Source organism: Nematolebias whitei, chromosome 1, assembly GCF_014905685.2.
Source record: "Nematolebias whitei isolate Nwh7 chromosome 1, NemWhi1, whole genome shotgun sequence".
In the NCBI taxonomy this organism is placed as follows: Eukaryota; Metazoa; Chordata; class Actinopteri; order Cyprinodontiformes; family Rivulidae; genus Nematolebias; species Nematolebias whitei.
Genome location: NC_056498.1, coordinates 39438935 through 39458542, shown reverse-complemented (window position 1 = coordinate 39458542; position 19608 = coordinate 39438935). Strand labels below are relative to the sequence as shown.

The window sequence follows — 19608 nt, the reverse complement described above, 5'->3', positions numbered from 1 at the left end:
GGGAGGAGTGGCCATCGCTCTGGGAGGAGTTCTGCCTGGCATTCAAGCGGTCCTACAGCCCGGGGGAACCGAGAGGCCAACCGACTCTGGGCGGCATCTGCGGCCAGTTTCTTAGGATCCACTGTGGGATGGACCTTTACAAGAGATCCTTCCTGTACAGCCATCAGCATCTATAACATCTCTTAATGAAATGAGGATAATGAGTTATAACAACAAATAATTTCCCTTTGGGATTAATAAAGTTTATTTGAATTGAATTGGTGTAATTTACAGCTCAACGGTGTAATTTCAACATGAGGTTTCAACAGTGGCTGTTGATCTGAGGTGCAGTTGGAGAATATGGAGGTAGTCATCCTTGGTTATTCTATCTACGTTTTGAAATGGTACCACAGCATGATACTATCACCAACATGCCTGACAGACAGCGCTGTGTTCTCAAGTTTTAAAGCCTCACCTCGATTCCACCAATCGAACTTCTCGCCGTTGAGTTGTAAAAGACTTCAATCTTTGGCTCGTCTGACCATAAAATGGTGTCACTTTTGGAGCAGGTGCTTCTTCCATGGTCCTCTCTGTCCATGAGGATGGACACCTGTCTTCACTGTGGACAGGGGCGCTGGTGGTTCAGTGGTTGGCAGGCTCAAGCCAGGGTTCTTCCTGGTTTGTTCCTGAACATCTGGACCATTTTCATTTCAACTGAGGGTGATGAGTGTTGGTCATTCCACTGAGAGTTGTCAATCTAAATGGATTCACACGCCAACGACTTTCATGGTCAATAGCGGCGGCGGCTAGCTGTAGCACTTCCAGTGCCGCCTTGGACTTTTGCTGCTAGAATAAATATGTAACATTGAATCCAAAGTGATGTAAAGATTTATAAAACAGTATTTTTAAGAACCACAGGTAAATTTTACACTTTTTTTTTTAATTTTGACAGTTTAAAATTTTCTATTTATAATTTTAATGACCGTAAATTAGTTTTTAACTGTTAATCTAGTGAAGCTGTAATTTAAGTTGAAAAAAAAGAAAACTACAACATGTTGCTCGTTTTAATTTCTTTTTAACTAATGTATCTGCTTCAGGGTCCAAGAAGAAGACAAAGGTCATCAAAAACAACCCCAACCCTGTTTGGAACGAAGTAAGTTCAGCTCTAAACGTCAAATTAATGATTTTCATTCAGGTAAAATGACGACTTGAAAATATGTGAGGGAAAAACCAGGAGGATTGAACTTTTGCTCTGTTTGTGCTTCCAGTGGTGTTCAAAATGCTGGAAGGTGTAATTATGGCATTTGGAATGAAATGGAGATGAAAATGTACAAGTTTCCTCGTTCTGTTACAGATGTTCACGCTCGTCTTCCGTGTTCTATCACCATAATGTGTCTTTCTGTCAGGGTTTTGAATGGGATCTGAAGGGGGTTCCTCTGGACTCTGCAGCGGAGATCCATTGTGTCGTCAAAGACCATGAGAAAATGGGACGAAACAGGTAAAGACCAACGAGTGTCACTGGTGTCAGACTGATGGACCAGTCTGAACTCAGACTGTTTAAACATCATTATTCTCTGCCAAAATGTAAAAGAATCAGAGTTTACTTGGAGGGGAAGGAGCAGGCACGACACAGGTCATCCTTTCATTGTTGTTCCTTTTAGTCGTATTTCCACCCAGTCATGACTTGAGCCTGGACAGATTAATGGATCTGTATGAGCTGCTCATCGTACACGTATTCCAGGGTCTCTTTGGCGTGTTGACTAATAATGGTGGCTTCTGTACGCCTGACTGTGGATTTTATGAAAAAAAACATTTTAATTTTGCTCTTTCATGATTTAAATAATCACCGATAATAATACCCATGGAAAACCAGCATTTAATACCAGTGCTGTTGCACTGAACCTATTATTGCATCTCATCCATTACTCGACCAGTTCTGCCACTGTTTTTGATCTTGATTGTTCCAAAAGTCTAACAAAGTTGAAGTTTTTTCCCCACTGGTCTGTTCAGGTTCTTGGGGGAATGCTGGTTGGCTCTCAGAGACGTCCTCAACTCTCCTAACTTGGCCGCCACCTTCACCATGTCTTTGTTGGACACCAAGAGGAACAACACGGGGGTGAGAGATGACACAGCGCCCAGTCATCCATCCATCCTCTCAGCACCACGAGGCAACAACAAATATTAAATCACTCGTCAGTTTCCTGTCTGGGCCTTAAAATAGAGACGTTCTTGAACCATGTCCAAATAACACCTCCCTCTACTTTTTATATTTAGGCCTTTGGCTTGTCTAAACCCATTTACTGTCTTTTTTTTAAGTTTTTTAAATACGCCTAATAAATATGAAAGTTTATCGGACACCACGGTGGCACAGTTGGTAGAGAAGGTCACCGGATTGAATCCCGGTATTTCTGGGTGGAGTTTGCATGTTCTCTCCGTGCATGTGTGGGTTTTCTCCGGGTGCTCCGGTTTCCTCCCACAGACCAAAAGCATGCACGTTGGACTGATTGGTAACTCTAAATCAGGGATCTGCAACCTTTACAGTCAAAAGAGCCATTTCTGCCCCTTCGTTGACTAAATTAAACGTGTCCAGATCCAGATCTGCTACCATTGTCGTTATCAACTGGTGGCCCATGGGCCACTTCAAGTTTGTTAGAGGGGGCTTTTCTGGCCAGGAGGTGTCAAATTATAAAACTAAAACCATTGTTAACATTTATTGATATTTTTACATTTTGAGACAAAAAGAAAAGACTGGATTCCATCCTTCCATCCCTCCATCCATCCATCCATCCATCCATCCATCCATCCATTATCTTTACTCGCTTCTTCCTTTTCAGGTTACAGAGGGTCACTGGTGCCCATATCTAGGTTGCAAGTCCATCACAGAAGACTGGATTCTTGTAAAGTTAAAAAATATATATATTATTTTGTCAGATTAAAAAACAAAACAATGAAATGTGCAGGCTTATGTTGTTTTTTTATTGTGGAGAAATTGAGTATTGTTTTTTGAAGAAATAAAGCATAAAGTTGAAGGGAGTATAATTTACTCTGTGTATTAGTACTAGTATCCACATATTTGCAAAGGAAATGACAGGAAAACTGCTCAAACTAGTCATTTTTGTTGTTGTTGTGGTTATAACGTCCTATAAAATTCAGTTTTATGTCAGTTTTGGTCAAAGCTTGAAAGAGCCGCTGCAGAGGAACCAAAGAGCCGCACGTGGCTCCAGAGCCGCAGGTTGCAGACCCCTTCTCTAAATTGTCTCTAGGTGAGAGAGAGTGACTGATTGTCTCTGTGTGTCCCTGTGATGGACTGGAGACCTGTCCAGGGTGTCCCCCACCTCTCGCACAGTGACTGCTAGATATGGGCACCAGTGACACCCCCCCCCCCCAACACGACCTGGAAAGGAAGAAGCGAGTAAAGAAAATGGACGGATGAAATTTTATCTTAGAAGTATCAAAAATTTAATAAATCTGCAAAATCAACTGAAGCCCATTGTCACTCTACTGGAAAGTGCTCATAATTCTTTTCTATTCAATCTATAAATAATCTACTTTTTGACAAATCTTAAAGAATAATTAGATTTAAAGACGCAATAATTTCAAATGTGCTGTGAAAGGTTTTATGACGTAACCTGCAGCTGATATTTCTATTTCTTTTTTTAAATTATGTAATATCAAAAACAGAAAGTGTGTTTATCATAAAACAATTAAATATGACCCAAGCCAGCAGTCTCTATTTGTTTACACTCTTTACCTCGTACTGAGCTATGCTAAGCTAAAGGCTAATATACAGCTATCTACATGTTAGCTTGTAACATTCTGTTCCTTAGTTTTATTTTTCAAAGCTAAATTCTGATTATTTGACAGTATTACATTGTTAAAACAAAACTTAAACCCTATAAATGTTTACCCTGTGAGAAACTTCAGCTTTTGTGATTTGGCGTTCTCGCTGTCCCTTGTTTTTTGTTTTAATTTGATTTTTACAATCTACTTCTGTAAACTGTTATTTAACCCATTCATCAAAATGTTCCTCTCAGTCAGGACACGGGTGCTGTGACTTTTAGTTTTTGTAACTTTTTTACTGTTCAAAATATTTAATTATAATAATAATCTTAGTTCCTTCAAAAATATTTGTCTGTTTAAATTTACTCCAGAAGATTGGCTCTGTTTTAGTTTTCTAATACTTTTAATTTGTAGTTATACTTTTGCTATGCTTAGCCTTTTCATAACTTTGGCTTTCAAGTGGAATTTTAGCTAGTCTTTGTTGACGTTTAGCTATTTTGTCTTTTTCAATCTTTTGTTGTTTTAACTTTTTGCACCTTTTAACTTTGTGTTCTGCTTCTTTTAGCTTTAACAACTCACTTTTAACATTTTAGCTCATTTCAGCTATTTTTTTATCCCTCGGTCTTCATGCTACATTTTTTTAAAACATTTTATTTATTTATACACAGTTCTGTTTTCATTATAGTTAAACTATATTTGTATATTCCTCAGAGTAAAATAAATGCTGTAGATCAGTTTAATTGTGTAAGACCAATCAAATTAATTTAAGCTTTTTTATAAATTAAACATCTGATCAATGTTTGCCCCATCGTTTAGTATTAGGTCATTATATTTATCCTCCAAAGTAAAAATGTCATACCACTGAATATGTAGGAAACCAGCAGATGATGTGAAAGCTAAAAACAGTTTTGATACGGTAATGTGTTTACAGAGTAAAAAGAACACTTTACTAGTATAAATACACCTTGTACAGCTACTATACTGTGTTTGTCTACTCATTAGGTCTAACTGTGTGTTGTGGTTCTACCAGGCCACCCTGACCCTGCAGATCTCCTACATCCCTCCTCCAGGATCAGCTCCAATCTTCCAGCCGCCCCCCCAGCCAGAGTCCCTGCCCCATATCAACCCCAGTGTGGAACTGGACACCGTTACAAGTAAGAGTAAAAAAAAATCAATCTAGATATATTTAACTCTTCTTTCAGGTCACATCCTGACAATACTTAACGCTGAACCCGATAACGTTGGTTATGCGACTTCCTTTCTGTCCATCAGTGATTTCTCTGGACACTTTCTGCGAGGAAGATACCGAGAGTATGATAATGGTGGAGCCTGCAGAGGAACCGGGGCCTGATGACAGTCGTTCCATGGTGATTGTTGGTCCTCAGGGGCCTCCTGGACAGGAGTCTCCCACCGCACATACACCCAAACGCTCACCACCGGCCTACAACGCCCACGGTGGACTGAAGAAGAGGAGGAGAGGCTCGGGCAGTCAGCCCAAACCTCTGCCCAACAAACCTCAGGACATACAGGTTGGAGGCGTTTTCACCTGCGTTCCCTGAACATAAAGCTCTAACTCTGTTGTTCGGTTATTTCTTGAAATTCATTGAGAACTAATAGTTTCTTCTAGAACTTCAAAGTAACCAAGAGACGACAGGTGAAAGTACAATCAGAAGAAAGAAATGCTTGGAAAAACACTAACTTGTGGTGGTCTTTCATTGCCCTGTCTCTCCACGATTCACTTCAATTCTCTGGTCTACGTGGTCTAGATTTGAAAAAAACCTTGTGTCTGATGTCGGCTGTATCGTCAACACGGCTGCCTAAAACGTCTGTGACATTATTTTCTCTCCACGACAAACACAACGCAACAATGGACGAAAAAGTTAAATGAGGCCACGACACTCGCCATCCTCTCCCACGGTTTCCAAAAGTGCCTTGGCCAAGTGAAGTTGACCTTCCGTCCATCGCTCGGAGCCCGTAAATCAAGTCCATGTGGTCTAGTGCGATCTGACGTTGCTCTCTTGCCAATCAACGGAAATCAGTCTGCTGACGTCAGATCTTCAGCTTGACTGAGGACGTTCTAAGAACCAAGCTGACAATTGGTGGGATCCCTCAATGGAAAGACTTTAAGTCAAGCCCATTGAAAAAGGCCTTCAATGACAATCTTTAAGACTTAGACCCCACGACGTTTACAACCAAGTATATAGTTTCTCAGTTGACTTATTATTCTGTCCAACCCTTCTAAACGTAGTGTCTCACTGGGCTGCATCTGTTGGTGATGAGTTGGAGACATGAAATTGCAAGAAAACACACAAATCTTCTCTTGGAATCTAAGTTCATGCTCAATCATCCAGGTACAAAATCCAGTAATGGTCAGTCAGGTCATCTGGACAGTTGCTTTTTTGTGGAAAGACGTTTCGCCCTCTATCCAGAGGGCTTCATCAGTCTGAGGAGTCCCAAGTAAACTGGTTTCCCCTCTAAGCAGTACACTCCTTTAGTGGACCAACCAGTTTGCTGGTGATAAGATAAACCAACGTCTTTCCACAAAAAAGAAACGGTCCAGATGATTGACCATTATTGGATTTTGTACCTGGATGATTGAGCATGAACTTTGATGTCTTGAACCACTTTGGCTGTGGCTGCCCGCCTGGGAGGAGTCGACAGGGGACAGGACAGCCCCCAGAAACCATCTTATCATCGTTGTATAAGTCGCAGGGCATGCTAATTTATGCAAAAAACTAAATTATACAGTGAAAAATACGGTATATTTTTAACAGTATTTGGTGAACTCTTCCGTTCAGGTCCGTGTGCGTGTCATCGAGGCGAGACAGTTACCAGGCATCAACATCAAACCCGTCGTCAAGGTAACCGTCGCTGGACAATCCAAGAGGACTCGCATTCGAAAAGGCACCAACCCGGTGTTTGATGAGGTAAACTTTTTTTTTCTTTTAGATAACTTTTATGCTTTGGTGACCAAATCCTAAATTCTCCAGTTAAACGTGGATATCTTGTTGGTTTTTGTCTTCGCAGACGTTCTTCCTGAACTTTTTTGAAAGTCCCTCTGACCTGTTTGACGAACCGATCTTCATCACTGTATGTCAAGAAACTGATCTTTGCACGGTTTTAACAGCAGCCTTGGTATGAACAAATCAATGCTTTCCTCTCCAGGTTTGTGACTCTCGCTCCCTGAGAACTGATGCAATCATTGGTGAATTCAAGGTATTTTAATTTCCCTGTAGTAGAACTGGACAATCATTGAGTTTTTGTGTTGTAGACATTTTTCTGTTCTGGTTTAAACCAATATTTTGTATAATCAAACAGAAAAATGAGAAAAAAATCTAAACCCACTTCCTGTTTTCCACAGCTGGATGTGGGCACCGTATACAATGAGCACAGTAAGTCGGTGCTTCTGGTGAGAAAATATGAAAGTGTTTGGTGAAAACTTTGTCTCAATCTGGTCATATTTTGTAGCTGGTATTTACACACCTCTGCACATTTCAGGACACTGTTTCTTGAGGAAATGGTTGCTGCTGTGTGACCCCGATGACCTATCTGCTGGGGTTAAAGGTTACCTGAAGGTCAGCTTGTTCGTATTGGCAGCTGGAGATGAGCCACCGGTGAGTAGTACGACTGTAGACCAGACATTTAAATTGATTACATTTTTATTGTTTTACTTTCTTATTGTGGTATGTTGTAATGTTTGTATGGTATGAGACTTTAATTCCTCTTTTTCTGGATGTAAATCACATTTTTTGGATGATTGTTTCCTCTGGTATCTGATGCTGTGCAGCTGGAAGGATTTTTACCTACACGTTTTTTACATTTGGGCATTTGTTATGATGCGTAGCTATAACAACAATGTGGTTTTTACAACCAGGAGCTGCTGATTAACATCTCAAAAGCTCAAATAATACCTCAATTACAGACCCAAATCTCAAATTAGTTGAAAAGGAGGCTCCGTGGATGCATTCCCATCTCCCTTCTGGCTGTGCTTGAGTGCCTGACCACTGAGATCCTGGAACTAGCAGGAAACGTGGCTCGTGACAGCAGAAGGACTGGGATTGTCCCCTGACATCCGTAGCTGCCTGTCCGCAGTGACGAGGAGATCGGCAGGTTGCTGGGAGGAGTGGCCATTGCTGTGGGAGGAGTTCCACTCGGCATTTGGGCGGTCCTGCAGCTTGAGGGAACTGAGAGGCCCACCGAGTCCGGGTGGACCGATCAAACGGTATCTGCGGCCATTTTCTTCAAAGCTGCTGTGGGACAGATCTTTACCTTTACAAGAGATTCTTCCTGCCTACAGCCATCCATCAGTATCTATAACATCTCTTAATGAAACGAGGATAACGAGTTACAACAGTAGTTAATTTCACTTTGGGATGAATAAAGCATTTTTAAATTGAATTGAACTTAATGTTGTCTACATTTATCCTGAATCTATGACTAGGTAAGACAGACTGTAGACTAAAGCTAAAAACAACAGAGTTATGATATTTGGTTGATTGTTCCTCAACCACGTTGATTCCACATTGAAATCTCAATCTTCTACTGTTTATCTGTTGTGGTGACACAGAGGTTATAGGAAAAACCCAGAATTCCCTCTCCCAAGAAGCATTTTCCAGCACCTCCTGGAGGACCTCAAGGCATTCCCAGGACAGAGGAGGTCCTTTTGACAAGTTCTAGATCTGCCCTGGTGTCTCTTCTCAGTGGGACATGGTTGGAAGACCTCCAAAGCAAGGCATCCATGTGACATCCTGACCACCTGAACCATTTCAACGGACTCATTTCAAGACAAAGGGGCAGTGCGTCGTTTCTAAGCCTGTTGCACTATCTCTAAAACTGAGCCAGGCAACCCTTCAGAGGACCATTTCAGCCAACTGATCTCATTCTTCCCATCATGATCCAAACGTCACGACCACAGGTGTAGGTTGTAATTTAGACAGACCAGTAAATCAAGAGCTTTGCCTTTCAACTCAACTTTCTTCACCACAGCTGACCATAGCAACTCCTTCATTGGTGAGGACAAGGCCCTGATTTATCAATCTTCTCCCACTACTTCCTACCATCACTTGTAAACAAGACCCCCAGATACTTGGACTCCTCCATCTGAGGCAAAGACTCCCTCCTGACCCAGACATTAAAGTCATGTCTATCATTCACCAGAGTGAAACAGCAAGACCCCTGTCTGACTGTACTTTCAAAACGAATATAAGAGCAACTCATTAAAAATAGGTTTTCTAAGTAAGCATGTTGGGTTTTGATTTTTCATGCCATGTGTTGAGTTTAACAACGCTGAACACGTTTGCATCAATCCAACACATGTTCTTGGTATTTTTCTTGTGTTTTTGTGAAAGTTGTATTGAAAGCGTTCATCGTTAAACTGATCTGTGTTTCCAGGCGGATAAACGTGAGTGCGTTGAAGAAAAGGAGGACATTGAGGGAAACCTGCTGAGACCTGCCGGTCTTTCTCTGAGAGGAGCCGTCTTTTCTCTGAGGATCTTCAGAGCTGAAGACCTGCCACAAAGTTAGTCTCGGCTGTGTCTCTAATTTGTCTCCTAATTAAGCAGAAACCAAGAGTTTTGTTTCTTTCAATAGTGGACGACGCCTTTATGGACGGGATGAGGCGGATCCTCGGGTATGATTCTAACAGGAAGAACTTGGTGGATCCAATGGTGGAAATCCACTTTGCTGGCAAAACGGTATGGCTTCTCAATAATTTCCATCTTATTTGTCTTCAACATTAAGACAGTAAGATCACATGTCTTTGTCTTTCAGGTCTGCACCAAAATTTTGGAGAAAAACGCCAATCCACAGTGGAACCAGAACTTGGCGATGCCCATTAGAGTGAGACTCACAAACCACTGTAATGGGTTGTGAAGTGGATCCACTGCAAGACATTATTAAACTGCATTTGTGTCTTCTCTTTTGTTAGTTTCCCTCCATGTGTGAGAAGATGAGGATTCGAATTCTCGACTGGTGAATTCCAGCACATTTTCAGTTTGGACAAATATTGACCCGTTGCATGAAATCTAGGTGTTTGGGGCTACTAGGGTGTCAGGAGTGGAAGGTTTTTGGAGCAGAACCCAGTGGTGCAAGCATGACTCAGAGAACTGGGGAGTAAAATAAGAAGCACTTTAATAAACACAAAATCATGAGCTGTTGTGGCAGCAAAACACTCACATGGCTTGAAGGAACATGAGGGAATCACCAGAGGCTCGAGGAGGGAAACCAGACGATGCCCAGACAACGAGTAACACAAAGACACAGACTTATGTACACAAAGAGTAACAAGACGCAACCACACACACACCTGAACAGGACACGCAGGTGGAACCGATCAGGACAATCAACATGGAAACCATGGGGTGTAAGAACGAGGGTCAGCCACCAGAGGGCACCATCCTTGCATAGGGTTAACACAAATACACTTTGAAGAAGAAGAAGACAAGAAAACGTCAGGAATATTGCACAGTTTGATTTGCACAAATAAGATAAAACATCAGTTATTATAAGAAATATGATGTAGGCAATTAGATAAATCAAGCCTAAGGACCAAAGTTCATGCTCAATAATCCAGGTATAAAATCCAACAATGCTCAGTCAGGTCATGTGGACGGTTTCTTTTTTAAGCTAAGGCGGTTCATCCTTCATCCAAAGGACTTCCGACCTGACCTTCCAGCCTGAGGACTTTCAGTTAAGGAGATTAAATTTCCCTCCTGTGCACGGTTCAGATCCAAACCTGGAGGTTCGAAGTCAGATGTTGGGGCCGCCTCCAAGGACCAAAATGTTGGATAAAGATATCCTCTATTCATCTTAAAGAAGCCACACTGGAGGACAGGAGAAGATTTTTAACTGGTTTTACTTGCAAGGGCACATTTTCACTACAGGTTACACAGATGTACAGAAGCAGTAACAAAGTTCATGCTCAATCATCCAGGTATCAAATCTAATAATTCTCAGTCAGGTCATCTGGACAGTTTCTTTTTTATAGAGACATTTCGCCCTCTATCCAGAGGGCTTCGTCAGTCTGAGGAGTTCCAGTAAACTGTTTCCCCACCAAGTAGTAAACTCCTTAAGTGGACCAACCAGTTTGCTGGATCTAAGATGGTTTCTGGGGGCCGTCCTGTCCCCCGTCGACTCCTCCCAGGCAGACAGCCAAAGTGGTTCACGGCAACAAAGTTCATGCTCAATCATCCAGGTACCAAATCCAATAATTCTCAGTCAGGTCATCTGGACAGGGTGCAGAAGAAGTATACACGCACGGAGCCCAGTCACGAGAATCTGCCACGGGCAGCGTGCGAGGCTTGTTTTTATAACCTTATCAGCTCTCGGCTCACAGACAGACTGGTGTCCTTGGACTGTCAGCTGCACATGCAGGATCATATCAGCTCCTCATTCAGCTCTCTTTGCCAACTCAAACACCTGGTTCATGGGCAGTTATCATTCTCAGCCTTTATAGTTAAAAACATCCATGAACATTGATCACTTTGTCTTTAAAACTTGTTAAAATCTGGTGTTTGTCACCCTCAAGGAGACTAAAAATTAAATTTGTAAAGGGATCTCTGATCAATAGACCTTGTTTGATAAACAATTTAATTATTTTAAATTAATAAGATGTTCATGTACCTTTTACTTTAAACGACTTTGAGTCTTTTCTTCTCGTTTCAGGGATAGAGCCAGTCATAATGACGTCATCGGCACTACTCACCTCTGCGTGTCCAAGATCTCTGCCCCAGGAGGAGAAATAGATGGTAAAAAACTGGTTCAAACTGGTCTGAACCAGACTAACATACAAATCCAAACTGGTTCTGGATTCGACCTCACCAGAGCGTCCATTCAGTTGTAATTTTATTTTCAAGCAAAATTATCAAAAGCAAACTCAGTTGTCTTCTGACTGGTCTAAAGCACTTGACTGGATCTAAAACAAATCTTTAATTTAGTTTTCAGTTATTACCTGAAAACATAATAGGTCTGTTTGGTTGGTAAAATGATAACGTACTGAAAACAGTCTCTTTAAATGTGAATATTTATCCAGTTTAGCAGCCAGAGACAATAACTTGATTAGCTAATGTAGCTAACATAGTGACAAAAAGCTTTGTGTTGCATCCTGGGTGTTTAAAAATGCACTGCACCTTGTTTGGACAATAGACGGTAAAATAATGTGTCCGAGCATTTCAATTTTTAACACCACCTAATCTTGCTAACTCATGCTAAGTAGGGATTGGAGTTTTAAATAAAAACTAGAAAGTTCCCGGATACTACCACACCAAATTTCAGCTCTATATGTGTAAAAATAGCTGAGTTAATGCAATTTATATTGAGCTTTGGTGGCCATCTTGACTTTTTTAAATTAATTATTTATTTGGCATTGGTCTCAGCTACTGCCACGCCAAATTTCAGCTTAATATCTCTACAAATGGCTGATTTACAGTATTTTTCCTTTTTAGCCGTGATGGCCATCTTGGATATTTGATTTACAACCAGAGTCCATAAAAAATTACTAATAAAAATGGCGTCTTTGTTTGCAAATGATGCCGCCATGGTAACTTGAAATGCCAATAAAAGTAATAGCACACATCACGGTGTCAAGCCGGTCACTTTGATACAACGTTTGTGGGAGTACATGTAGGCCTGTCACGATAAACAATAAATCAATTAATCGCATGATAAAAGAAAATTATCGACCTCATTTTCATTTATCGTTTCTTCGTGTCTCTCTCTTTCTACTGAAGACACTGGATGACAAAAGGCTCAACTCCGGTGCTCTTCACTGACTCCTCCCTTTCCCTTTTCTCTTTAAAATCTGTTTTAATCGTCCAAAATTGCGTTTTTGGATCGTTTAAAGCAGCTAAGCTGAGAAGCTAAGCTACGAGCTAAGCTAACAGGCCGACCGCGGGAAAACAACCTCCGTCTAGTCGAAGCTCGAAAAATTCACGGTTGAAATCCGTGCCTTCGTGTAAAAAGTTGTTTTTCTCTGCAAAAAGAAGCTGTGAACTTACAATAATAATAACAATAATAAAACTTACAATAATTACTAATTATTGTCAAATTTCAAACAATATTTTCGTTTATCGCAATAATTTCTGAGACAATTAATCGCCCAGCAAAATTTGTTATCGTGACAGGCCTAGGTACACGTTGCGGTTCGATAAAGCTACAAAAAGGTCTGAACTCGTGATATGTTTAATAAATCTGTTAAAGATAAATTATTGGACAAGAACGGAGTGTGGAGAGTTTGCCATCTTTAGCCTGGCTTGTTGTTTGTAGTAGCTAATGCTAACGCTAGTCGGCGAGTGTTGCGAAACACGTTTCTGCTGCGTTCCTTTTACTTCAGAAGTCAGAACCCGGATCTAGATATGACATCAGACCCGACTTTATCGTGTTTGAGTCAGAAAACTACAAAACTTTTCACTAATGGTTGTGCTTAGCATTTAGGCTAACTACCATTAGCGATGCTAGTCACAAACTATGTTTAAATAAATACGTTTCTCTGCATTTTGTGCATTCAAAGCAACATTTTGACACGTTCCTTCTACAGCAGAAATCATTTTGTTCTTCATGGCGTCGTTTTGACTCTCCTGCTGCCCTTGGGTCAAAATGGACACATTCTTATCACTGAGGACATTTTGACTCAAGGCCAGAGCTGCTTTTTGCTCAGGGGTTAAAATGAGTTTTATTGGACCCATTTTGTCCTTAGCCATTTTATTTTATTTTTTATGTAGAGCATGTCCTGACCTCTTGGATGGATTGGTGGTTTGCCAATGTAAAGTGTGGACATTTAGAAATGCACGGAGACTAACGGTAATGTTTGTGCGTTAATTATAGACCGTGCTTGAGTTTTCCGTCTTTGAAGTGGCTTGATTCAACAAAACACGAGTTTTGCTCCTTGTTTGAGTCAAATAACACTTTGTTTGTCTCTGTTGGAGAAATCTTGTGTAAGTCGTCAGTTTATTGGTGATTAATATTATTGACACCCAAGAACAAAAAGCAACAGATCTTTACGCTTGAGTTTGGGTTTGAGCTGCGTTCAAAGACCTCTGTTTCCTCTTTTTCCGAGTTTGAACATCTGTATTTTTAACCATCCTTCCTCTCTACGCATTCAGATGACATGAGTCCTCGGAGCGTCCACTCTGGCAGTACGTCCACCGTCCTCTCTACAACACTATTGTTTTGTGTCCAAACTTGCTGCTGTCAATTTGTTTCTTTCTCTTTGTCAGATTTTAATAATTTCAAATCGATGTGACACATCCTAAATCTCCCTAATTTTTTTTTTTTACTTCAACTTTGTAGCTGTTAATTGTTGACTGTCTAATAAAAGTTTCTGTCCTTTCTCTGTCTTTGCAGTCGATGACAGTCTTGGTTTCCTGCCGACGTTTGGTCCATGTTTCATCAACCTGTATGGGAGCCCCAGAGAGTTCACCGCCTTCAACGACCCTCATGAGGCTCTAAACCTCGGAAAAGTGAGCCTAAACTGTCTTTCTTTTTAAAATCAAATAAGATGAGTGGGAAATTACCCCCGTCGGTCTAATTAACCCCTCATTTTTTCTCACCATGATGCTCACGCCAACGTTTTGATGAAACATGGTGAAAACTTGGTGATTTACACTCTTGAGATTTTGTGGGATACGCAATTTAAAGTTTTGAGTGTTGAGAGATAAGAGATGAGTTGGTTTCCGTGGTAAAATGTTTGAGTGCAGTTGTCTCAAGAAAGTTTAATTCCAGGGGGAAGGCGTGGCATACCGAGGAAGAGTTTTACTCCAACTGACCACGAAGCTGGTGGACAAGCTGGAGCAGAAATCTGAAGACATCCCTTCAGACGATCTGCTGGTGGTGGAGGTGAGAGAACATCCGAAGGTTGATCCCGACAGAAAAACAGACGAAAACTTTCCCTCTCCTCTCGGTCTTCCAGAAGTTTCTGAGGAAGAGGAAGTTTTCTCTCTTCGTAGCGTTTTACTCGGCCACGCTCCTCCAGGACGTCGACGATGCTATCCAGTTTGAGGTCAGCATTGGTAACTACGGCAACAAGTTCGACTACACCTGCCTCCCTCTGGCCTCCACCACGCAGTTCAGCCGCGCCGTGTTCGACGGTACGTTAGAGGTCAAAGGTCAGCCTGTGAAACTGAAAGAGCACTGGTGTGTTCTGGGAGTTTACCTGGGTGTTGGCTTGGGTCAAGTTCTCCGTTAGATCTTACGGTTTTTTGTACCTTTTTTGTTTCTATATATTATTTTAAGGTTCACGTTTAATTTGTCTTTGCAGTATTTCCTGTTGCATTTTAATTAGCTGGAACCTTTTTTATTTTGTTTGTTTAATTCATCTTCCAGGGGTTTACTGATAACCGCCACTCAACCTGTCTTTGTCAGTGAATCTTGTTTGGTTTTCTTTGTTTGCAACTAGATTATTGGCTATGCTCACGTTCTTTGTTTGACTTCAAATTTATAGCTAACTTATTCTGCTTAGGTTCATACAGACTGGGACTTTTTTAGATTGTATACTCTAGCAGACTGGTACCACTGTTGTACCGTTCTAATAAACTGGCTTTTCCGTGTGGAACAGTTTTTGTTTTATTGCTCAGGTTAACAACTGAGATTAAATATCTGTTGGACAGTTTAGCCCATTAGCTGCTATAGGCAGATAGATCAGAAGGTTATCAGCAAAACAGTATAGGTAATGATGCAATTAAAGAAACGGAACCTATCGGAAGTATATATGACCATTTAAAGGGGTCAAATATGGAGCCTTGGGGTACTCCACAATCAAGTGGGGACACGTGTGAATAATACCTCATTGAATGGCCAGACAAAAACAAGCTACCATCTGACAGGTATGACTGGAAATGTTTGACATCTTAAATGCAACACAAGTTTTTTTTTTCTCACTCGCTCTCGTGCAAGGCAGACGCTTTTTCCCCCTCCTCCTGCTCTCCTGTTCTCCTCATGGATCTAGTAAGCTGGACTTTCAATGCAATTGATAAAATCTTTTGAAACGAAGCGACAGGGTCCTGGAGAGCCCTCATGCCCCACTGAGACACACGCGACAGGATACGTCATGGATCCGTGGGGAGTTTGGGAGCTGATGTGTCTTTCCATTTTGTCTCAGGAGGACGCCAAAGATGTTTATATAAGTGGAACCATGCTAGCAGGTTTTCTTCTTTTTGGCATCGGCAGATTCGTATGTTATTGGCTATTAAAGATGACGGCAGCAGTTTCAGCCATGACAAAACTGCAGAGTCTGTGTGAAGGTTTGGTTTGTGCTTCGAGTACTCAAAATCAGCTGATTTACGAGCTAAACCATAAGATGGAAGTGATTTGTGAGAATCGCAGGCCACCTGCGACTTCTGGGACTCGCCGGCATGTTGGCGACGACCTTGAAGGAGGCTCATAGCATGGACCAGTGGAGTGCCCACAAATCTGTCCCTTTTGGATGAAAGTACCAGAGGACTCCAGGCTGACAATAAAAAAACTGTTTGCCTGAAAAAAAACCAACAACTGTGGCTTATCTGAATCTGACTCACCCGTTTGGCCTCGAAGCAGGCCAACTTATCAAATTTCTCCTAGGATATGTGCAAACTAAGGAAAAGCTCTGTCTATCGCACCCCCATCCTCGAGAACTTCTCTGAAGGCTTATCAAAGCTGTACCAGCTGACCAACATGCTATCAGGACTATGGCGTTGTCTGGAAGTACTTCCTGGACTAATCTCACTGTCTTGTCGTCAAATGCACATGTAATGTGTTGGTAGAGTTTTTTTGATGTCTTAAATCATGGCCTGATAAGGACATGGTGTGAAGAGATCTTTTTGTAATACCACTCACTATCCATCCTCATGGCCTTTTCCCCTTTTCTGTCTAAAAAGTATTCTGATAAAGAATAAGAGGCCATGCTCACAGGAGCAGCAGCAACGTGCACTCCGCCCATCTTTCAGACGACTGTACAAATATAATCTCAGTGTATTCCAGTACAATGATAATAAAACTTATTCTGATTCTGATTCTGATTCTGAAGTTAGGAAGAACAAAAGTATTTGGGTCATTCTTTCTCACTACAGCCTGTTGAAAAGTTTTAAACACGAATGAGGAATAATTATACCAACATTATCTTTGTTCATGGTCAATAAAATAACATTTTTTACCGGTTTTGTTATCACAAGTGGAGTTTATTTGTTGAAAGTTTTCAGCTTTACGTTTGGGGTTTGTTCCAGGCTGTCATTACTACTACCTGCCGTGGGGAAACATCAAGCCGGTGGTGGTTCTGTCCTCTGAGTGGGAAGATATCCGTCCGAGGATTGAGGCTCTCAACATGCTGCTGACCATCATTGACCACCTGGTGAGTGGTGCTGTACCCGAGAACTTTTTCCAAACACTAACGAGCGCTACAAAAAACTTTTGTTGATTAAATGCATTCAGGAGGCAAACCTGCGTCGGGTGCAGCTGGAAGTGAAGACCAGCAGCGATCTGGACGAGGTGGAGCTGCGTGTGGTCGAGCTCTTGGATCAGCTGATCGCAGACTGCAGGTAAATTCGTGAAGAACTTGTTGGACCCGCAGTAAATGCCGCCCGTCTCTCACGTGTCTCCGTCTCTGTTCGGCAGTGAGGAGCTGCCCTCCTTGGAGCAGTGGCAGTGTGCGACTCCTCTGGACCGCTCTCTGAGACACATTCGAAGCCTCCACCTGCAACAGATCGTAGCCGCAGCTCTGGCTCTGAAACACGGGCCTGAAACCGAGCTCTCCACGGTTCTGGAGCAGGCCGAGGACTGGGCCAACAGACTCAAGAACATGGCTGAGGAGGTGGTACCTCGTTTTTCTCACAGACTACTTTTAAACACAAAGCGCTATAAGAGTCAGGAACTCAAGGGCTTGAACCAAAGGCACCTTGTTTACTTTTCTTTTGAAGAGCCAACAAACGCTCTTTCTGTCTGGTTGTCCCTCTCAGCCCCAGAACAGTCTTCCAGATATCGTGATCTGGATGCTGCAGGGTGACCGCCGGGTGGCATACCACCGAATCCCGGCGCACACCGTCCTCTTCTCTCAGGAACATTGTGGGAAACACTGCGGACAGCTGCAGAACGTCTTCCTCAAGGTACGTAGGTGCGCACTCTCACTCACTCCTCTCCGGAGACAAAATGTGACCGACCTGTTGTGTTTTTGCTGCTCAGTGCCCGCAGGGCAGCGGAGGAGAAGCCAAACTTCCCGGTCAGCTGAGGGTGAAAGTTTGGTTCGGATTGGCCGCGGACGCCAAACACTTCAACCAATACGCCGAAGGAAAACTGTCCGTCTTTGCCGAGACGGTAAGAGATGGTTCTGGTTGGGAGTCTTTATAAAGGAAAAGTTTACAAGACAGTGGTGAGACCAGCTATGTTGTATGGTCTGGAGACAGAGACATGGACAAAAAGACAGGAGACAGAACTGGAAGTGGCAGAAATGAAGATTAGCAGGTTCTCCTTAGGAGAGACAAGGATGGAGAAGATTAGGAATGAGATCATCAGAGGTACAGCACAGGTTGAACAACTGGGAGATAAAGTTAGAGAGACCAGACTGAGATGGTTTGGACATGTCCAGAGGAGGGACAGTGGTTTTGGACATGTCCAGAGGAGGGACAGTGGTTATATTGGTAGAAGGATGTTAGAAATGTAGCTGCCAGGAAAAACACAAAGAGAAGATACCGTATTTTTTGCTGTATAAGTCGCAGTTTTTTTGCATAAGTTAGCATGCCCTGTGACATATACAGCAAAGAGACATATTTATATATTTTTTCCATATTTATAACTCAATTTTTGGCTGAGATCTGACGATTTCATTCATTCTGACATGGAAAATATTGAACACTACCATGTTCAGCCACTAGAGGGCTGTCGACATATATGGCAAGCCAAGCGCCTCATTAATTGGTAAAAGTGGCTATTATTGAGACACTTGGCTTGCCATACAGGCCACATTCGTCTCGCTCCAGAACTCCTGGAGCAAACGTCAAATCAGCTGAATTTTGCTGCCCAGGAGAAATGCAACCGATTTGACCATTAAAGTGCATTTATTAAGGAAAAGTTAGACTGAGACACACCTTTGCTATAATTTCGAGCAAACAAATAATTGTTTTTAAGTGTTAATCTGGTTAAATTCTTGTTAAAGTCCTCCCGTGCACGCTCCCGCAGCCGCCATTTGGCAGCCAATTGATTGGCACACCGGCCCACATTTCTGGGTTGTCAGCGGTGACGCATAACAGATGCGACTTATACGACGAAGTGACATATTTATGGCTTTTCCCACTTTATTTGACATATTTGGACTGATGCGACGTGTACAGTGTAAAATATGATATATGGATGCAGTTAGAGAGGACATGGAGGTAGTTGGAGTGAGGACAGAGTGAGATGGAGGAGGATGACTCGCTGTGGACCCTGAAGAGGGAAAAAAACCAAAGAAGAAGAAGAATTCTTCATATTGGAACTGAATGATTTTACAACAATCCAAATAGAAGTACAGTTTATTTTATATTGTGCTTAAATGTTGTTTCAAATGAACCCCCGTGTTGAAACCTTCTCTCCGGTCCTCGGCAGTATGAGAACCAGACTCGGCTCGCCCTGGTCGGGAGCTGGGGAACGACGGGGCTAACGTATCCCAAGTTCAGCGACGTCACCGGAAGAGTGAAGCTGCCCAAAGAGAGTTTCAAACCCTCACCTGGATGGAACTGGGCTGGAGACTGGTTCATCAGCCCCGAGAGGACGTGAGTCCACTAGTCCGCACCTGTCCTGTTTCAATTTAACCCTCCTGCTGCCCTTGGGTCAAGATGACCCACAACACCTCATAACTGAGGTCTCATTTTGGACCGAGAGCAGCAGGAGAGTTAAATTATCATTATTTTACTT

At 42.2% G+C, this 19608-nt stretch overlaps 1 protein-coding gene across 1 annotated transcript in view; it reads left to right on the top strand.

Annotated features, from left to right (window-relative positions):
* dysf (dysferlin, limb girdle muscular dystrophy 2B (autosomal recessive)) overlaps positions 1-19608 on the top strand; it is a gene marked incomplete in the record, with an annotated part of 114172 nt that overhangs the window by 16934 nt on the left and 77630 nt on the right. Inside the window, 25 exon segments of the mRNA XM_037676856.1 lie at positions 1077-1132; positions 1386-1477; positions 1990-2095; positions 4790-4913; positions 5032-5288; positions 6558-6686; positions 6787-6849; positions 6925-6975; positions 7121-7151; positions 7258-7373; positions 9151-9277; positions 9349-9452; positions 9529-9597; positions 9686-9729; positions 11422-11504; positions 13857-13889; positions 14098-14213; positions 14476-14589; positions 14663-14840; positions 16950-17074; positions 17155-17261; positions 17338-17533; positions 17679-17825; positions 17902-18033; positions 19300-19466. Coding sequence (XP_037532784.1) covers positions 1077-1132; positions 1386-1477; positions 1990-2095; positions 4790-4913; positions 5032-5288; positions 6558-6686; positions 6787-6849; positions 6925-6975; positions 7121-7151; positions 7258-7373; positions 9151-9277; positions 9349-9452; positions 9529-9597; positions 9686-9729; positions 11422-11504; positions 13857-13889; positions 14098-14213; positions 14476-14589; positions 14663-14840; positions 16950-17074; positions 17155-17261; positions 17338-17533; positions 17679-17825; positions 17902-18033; positions 19300-19466 — 2767 coding nt within the window.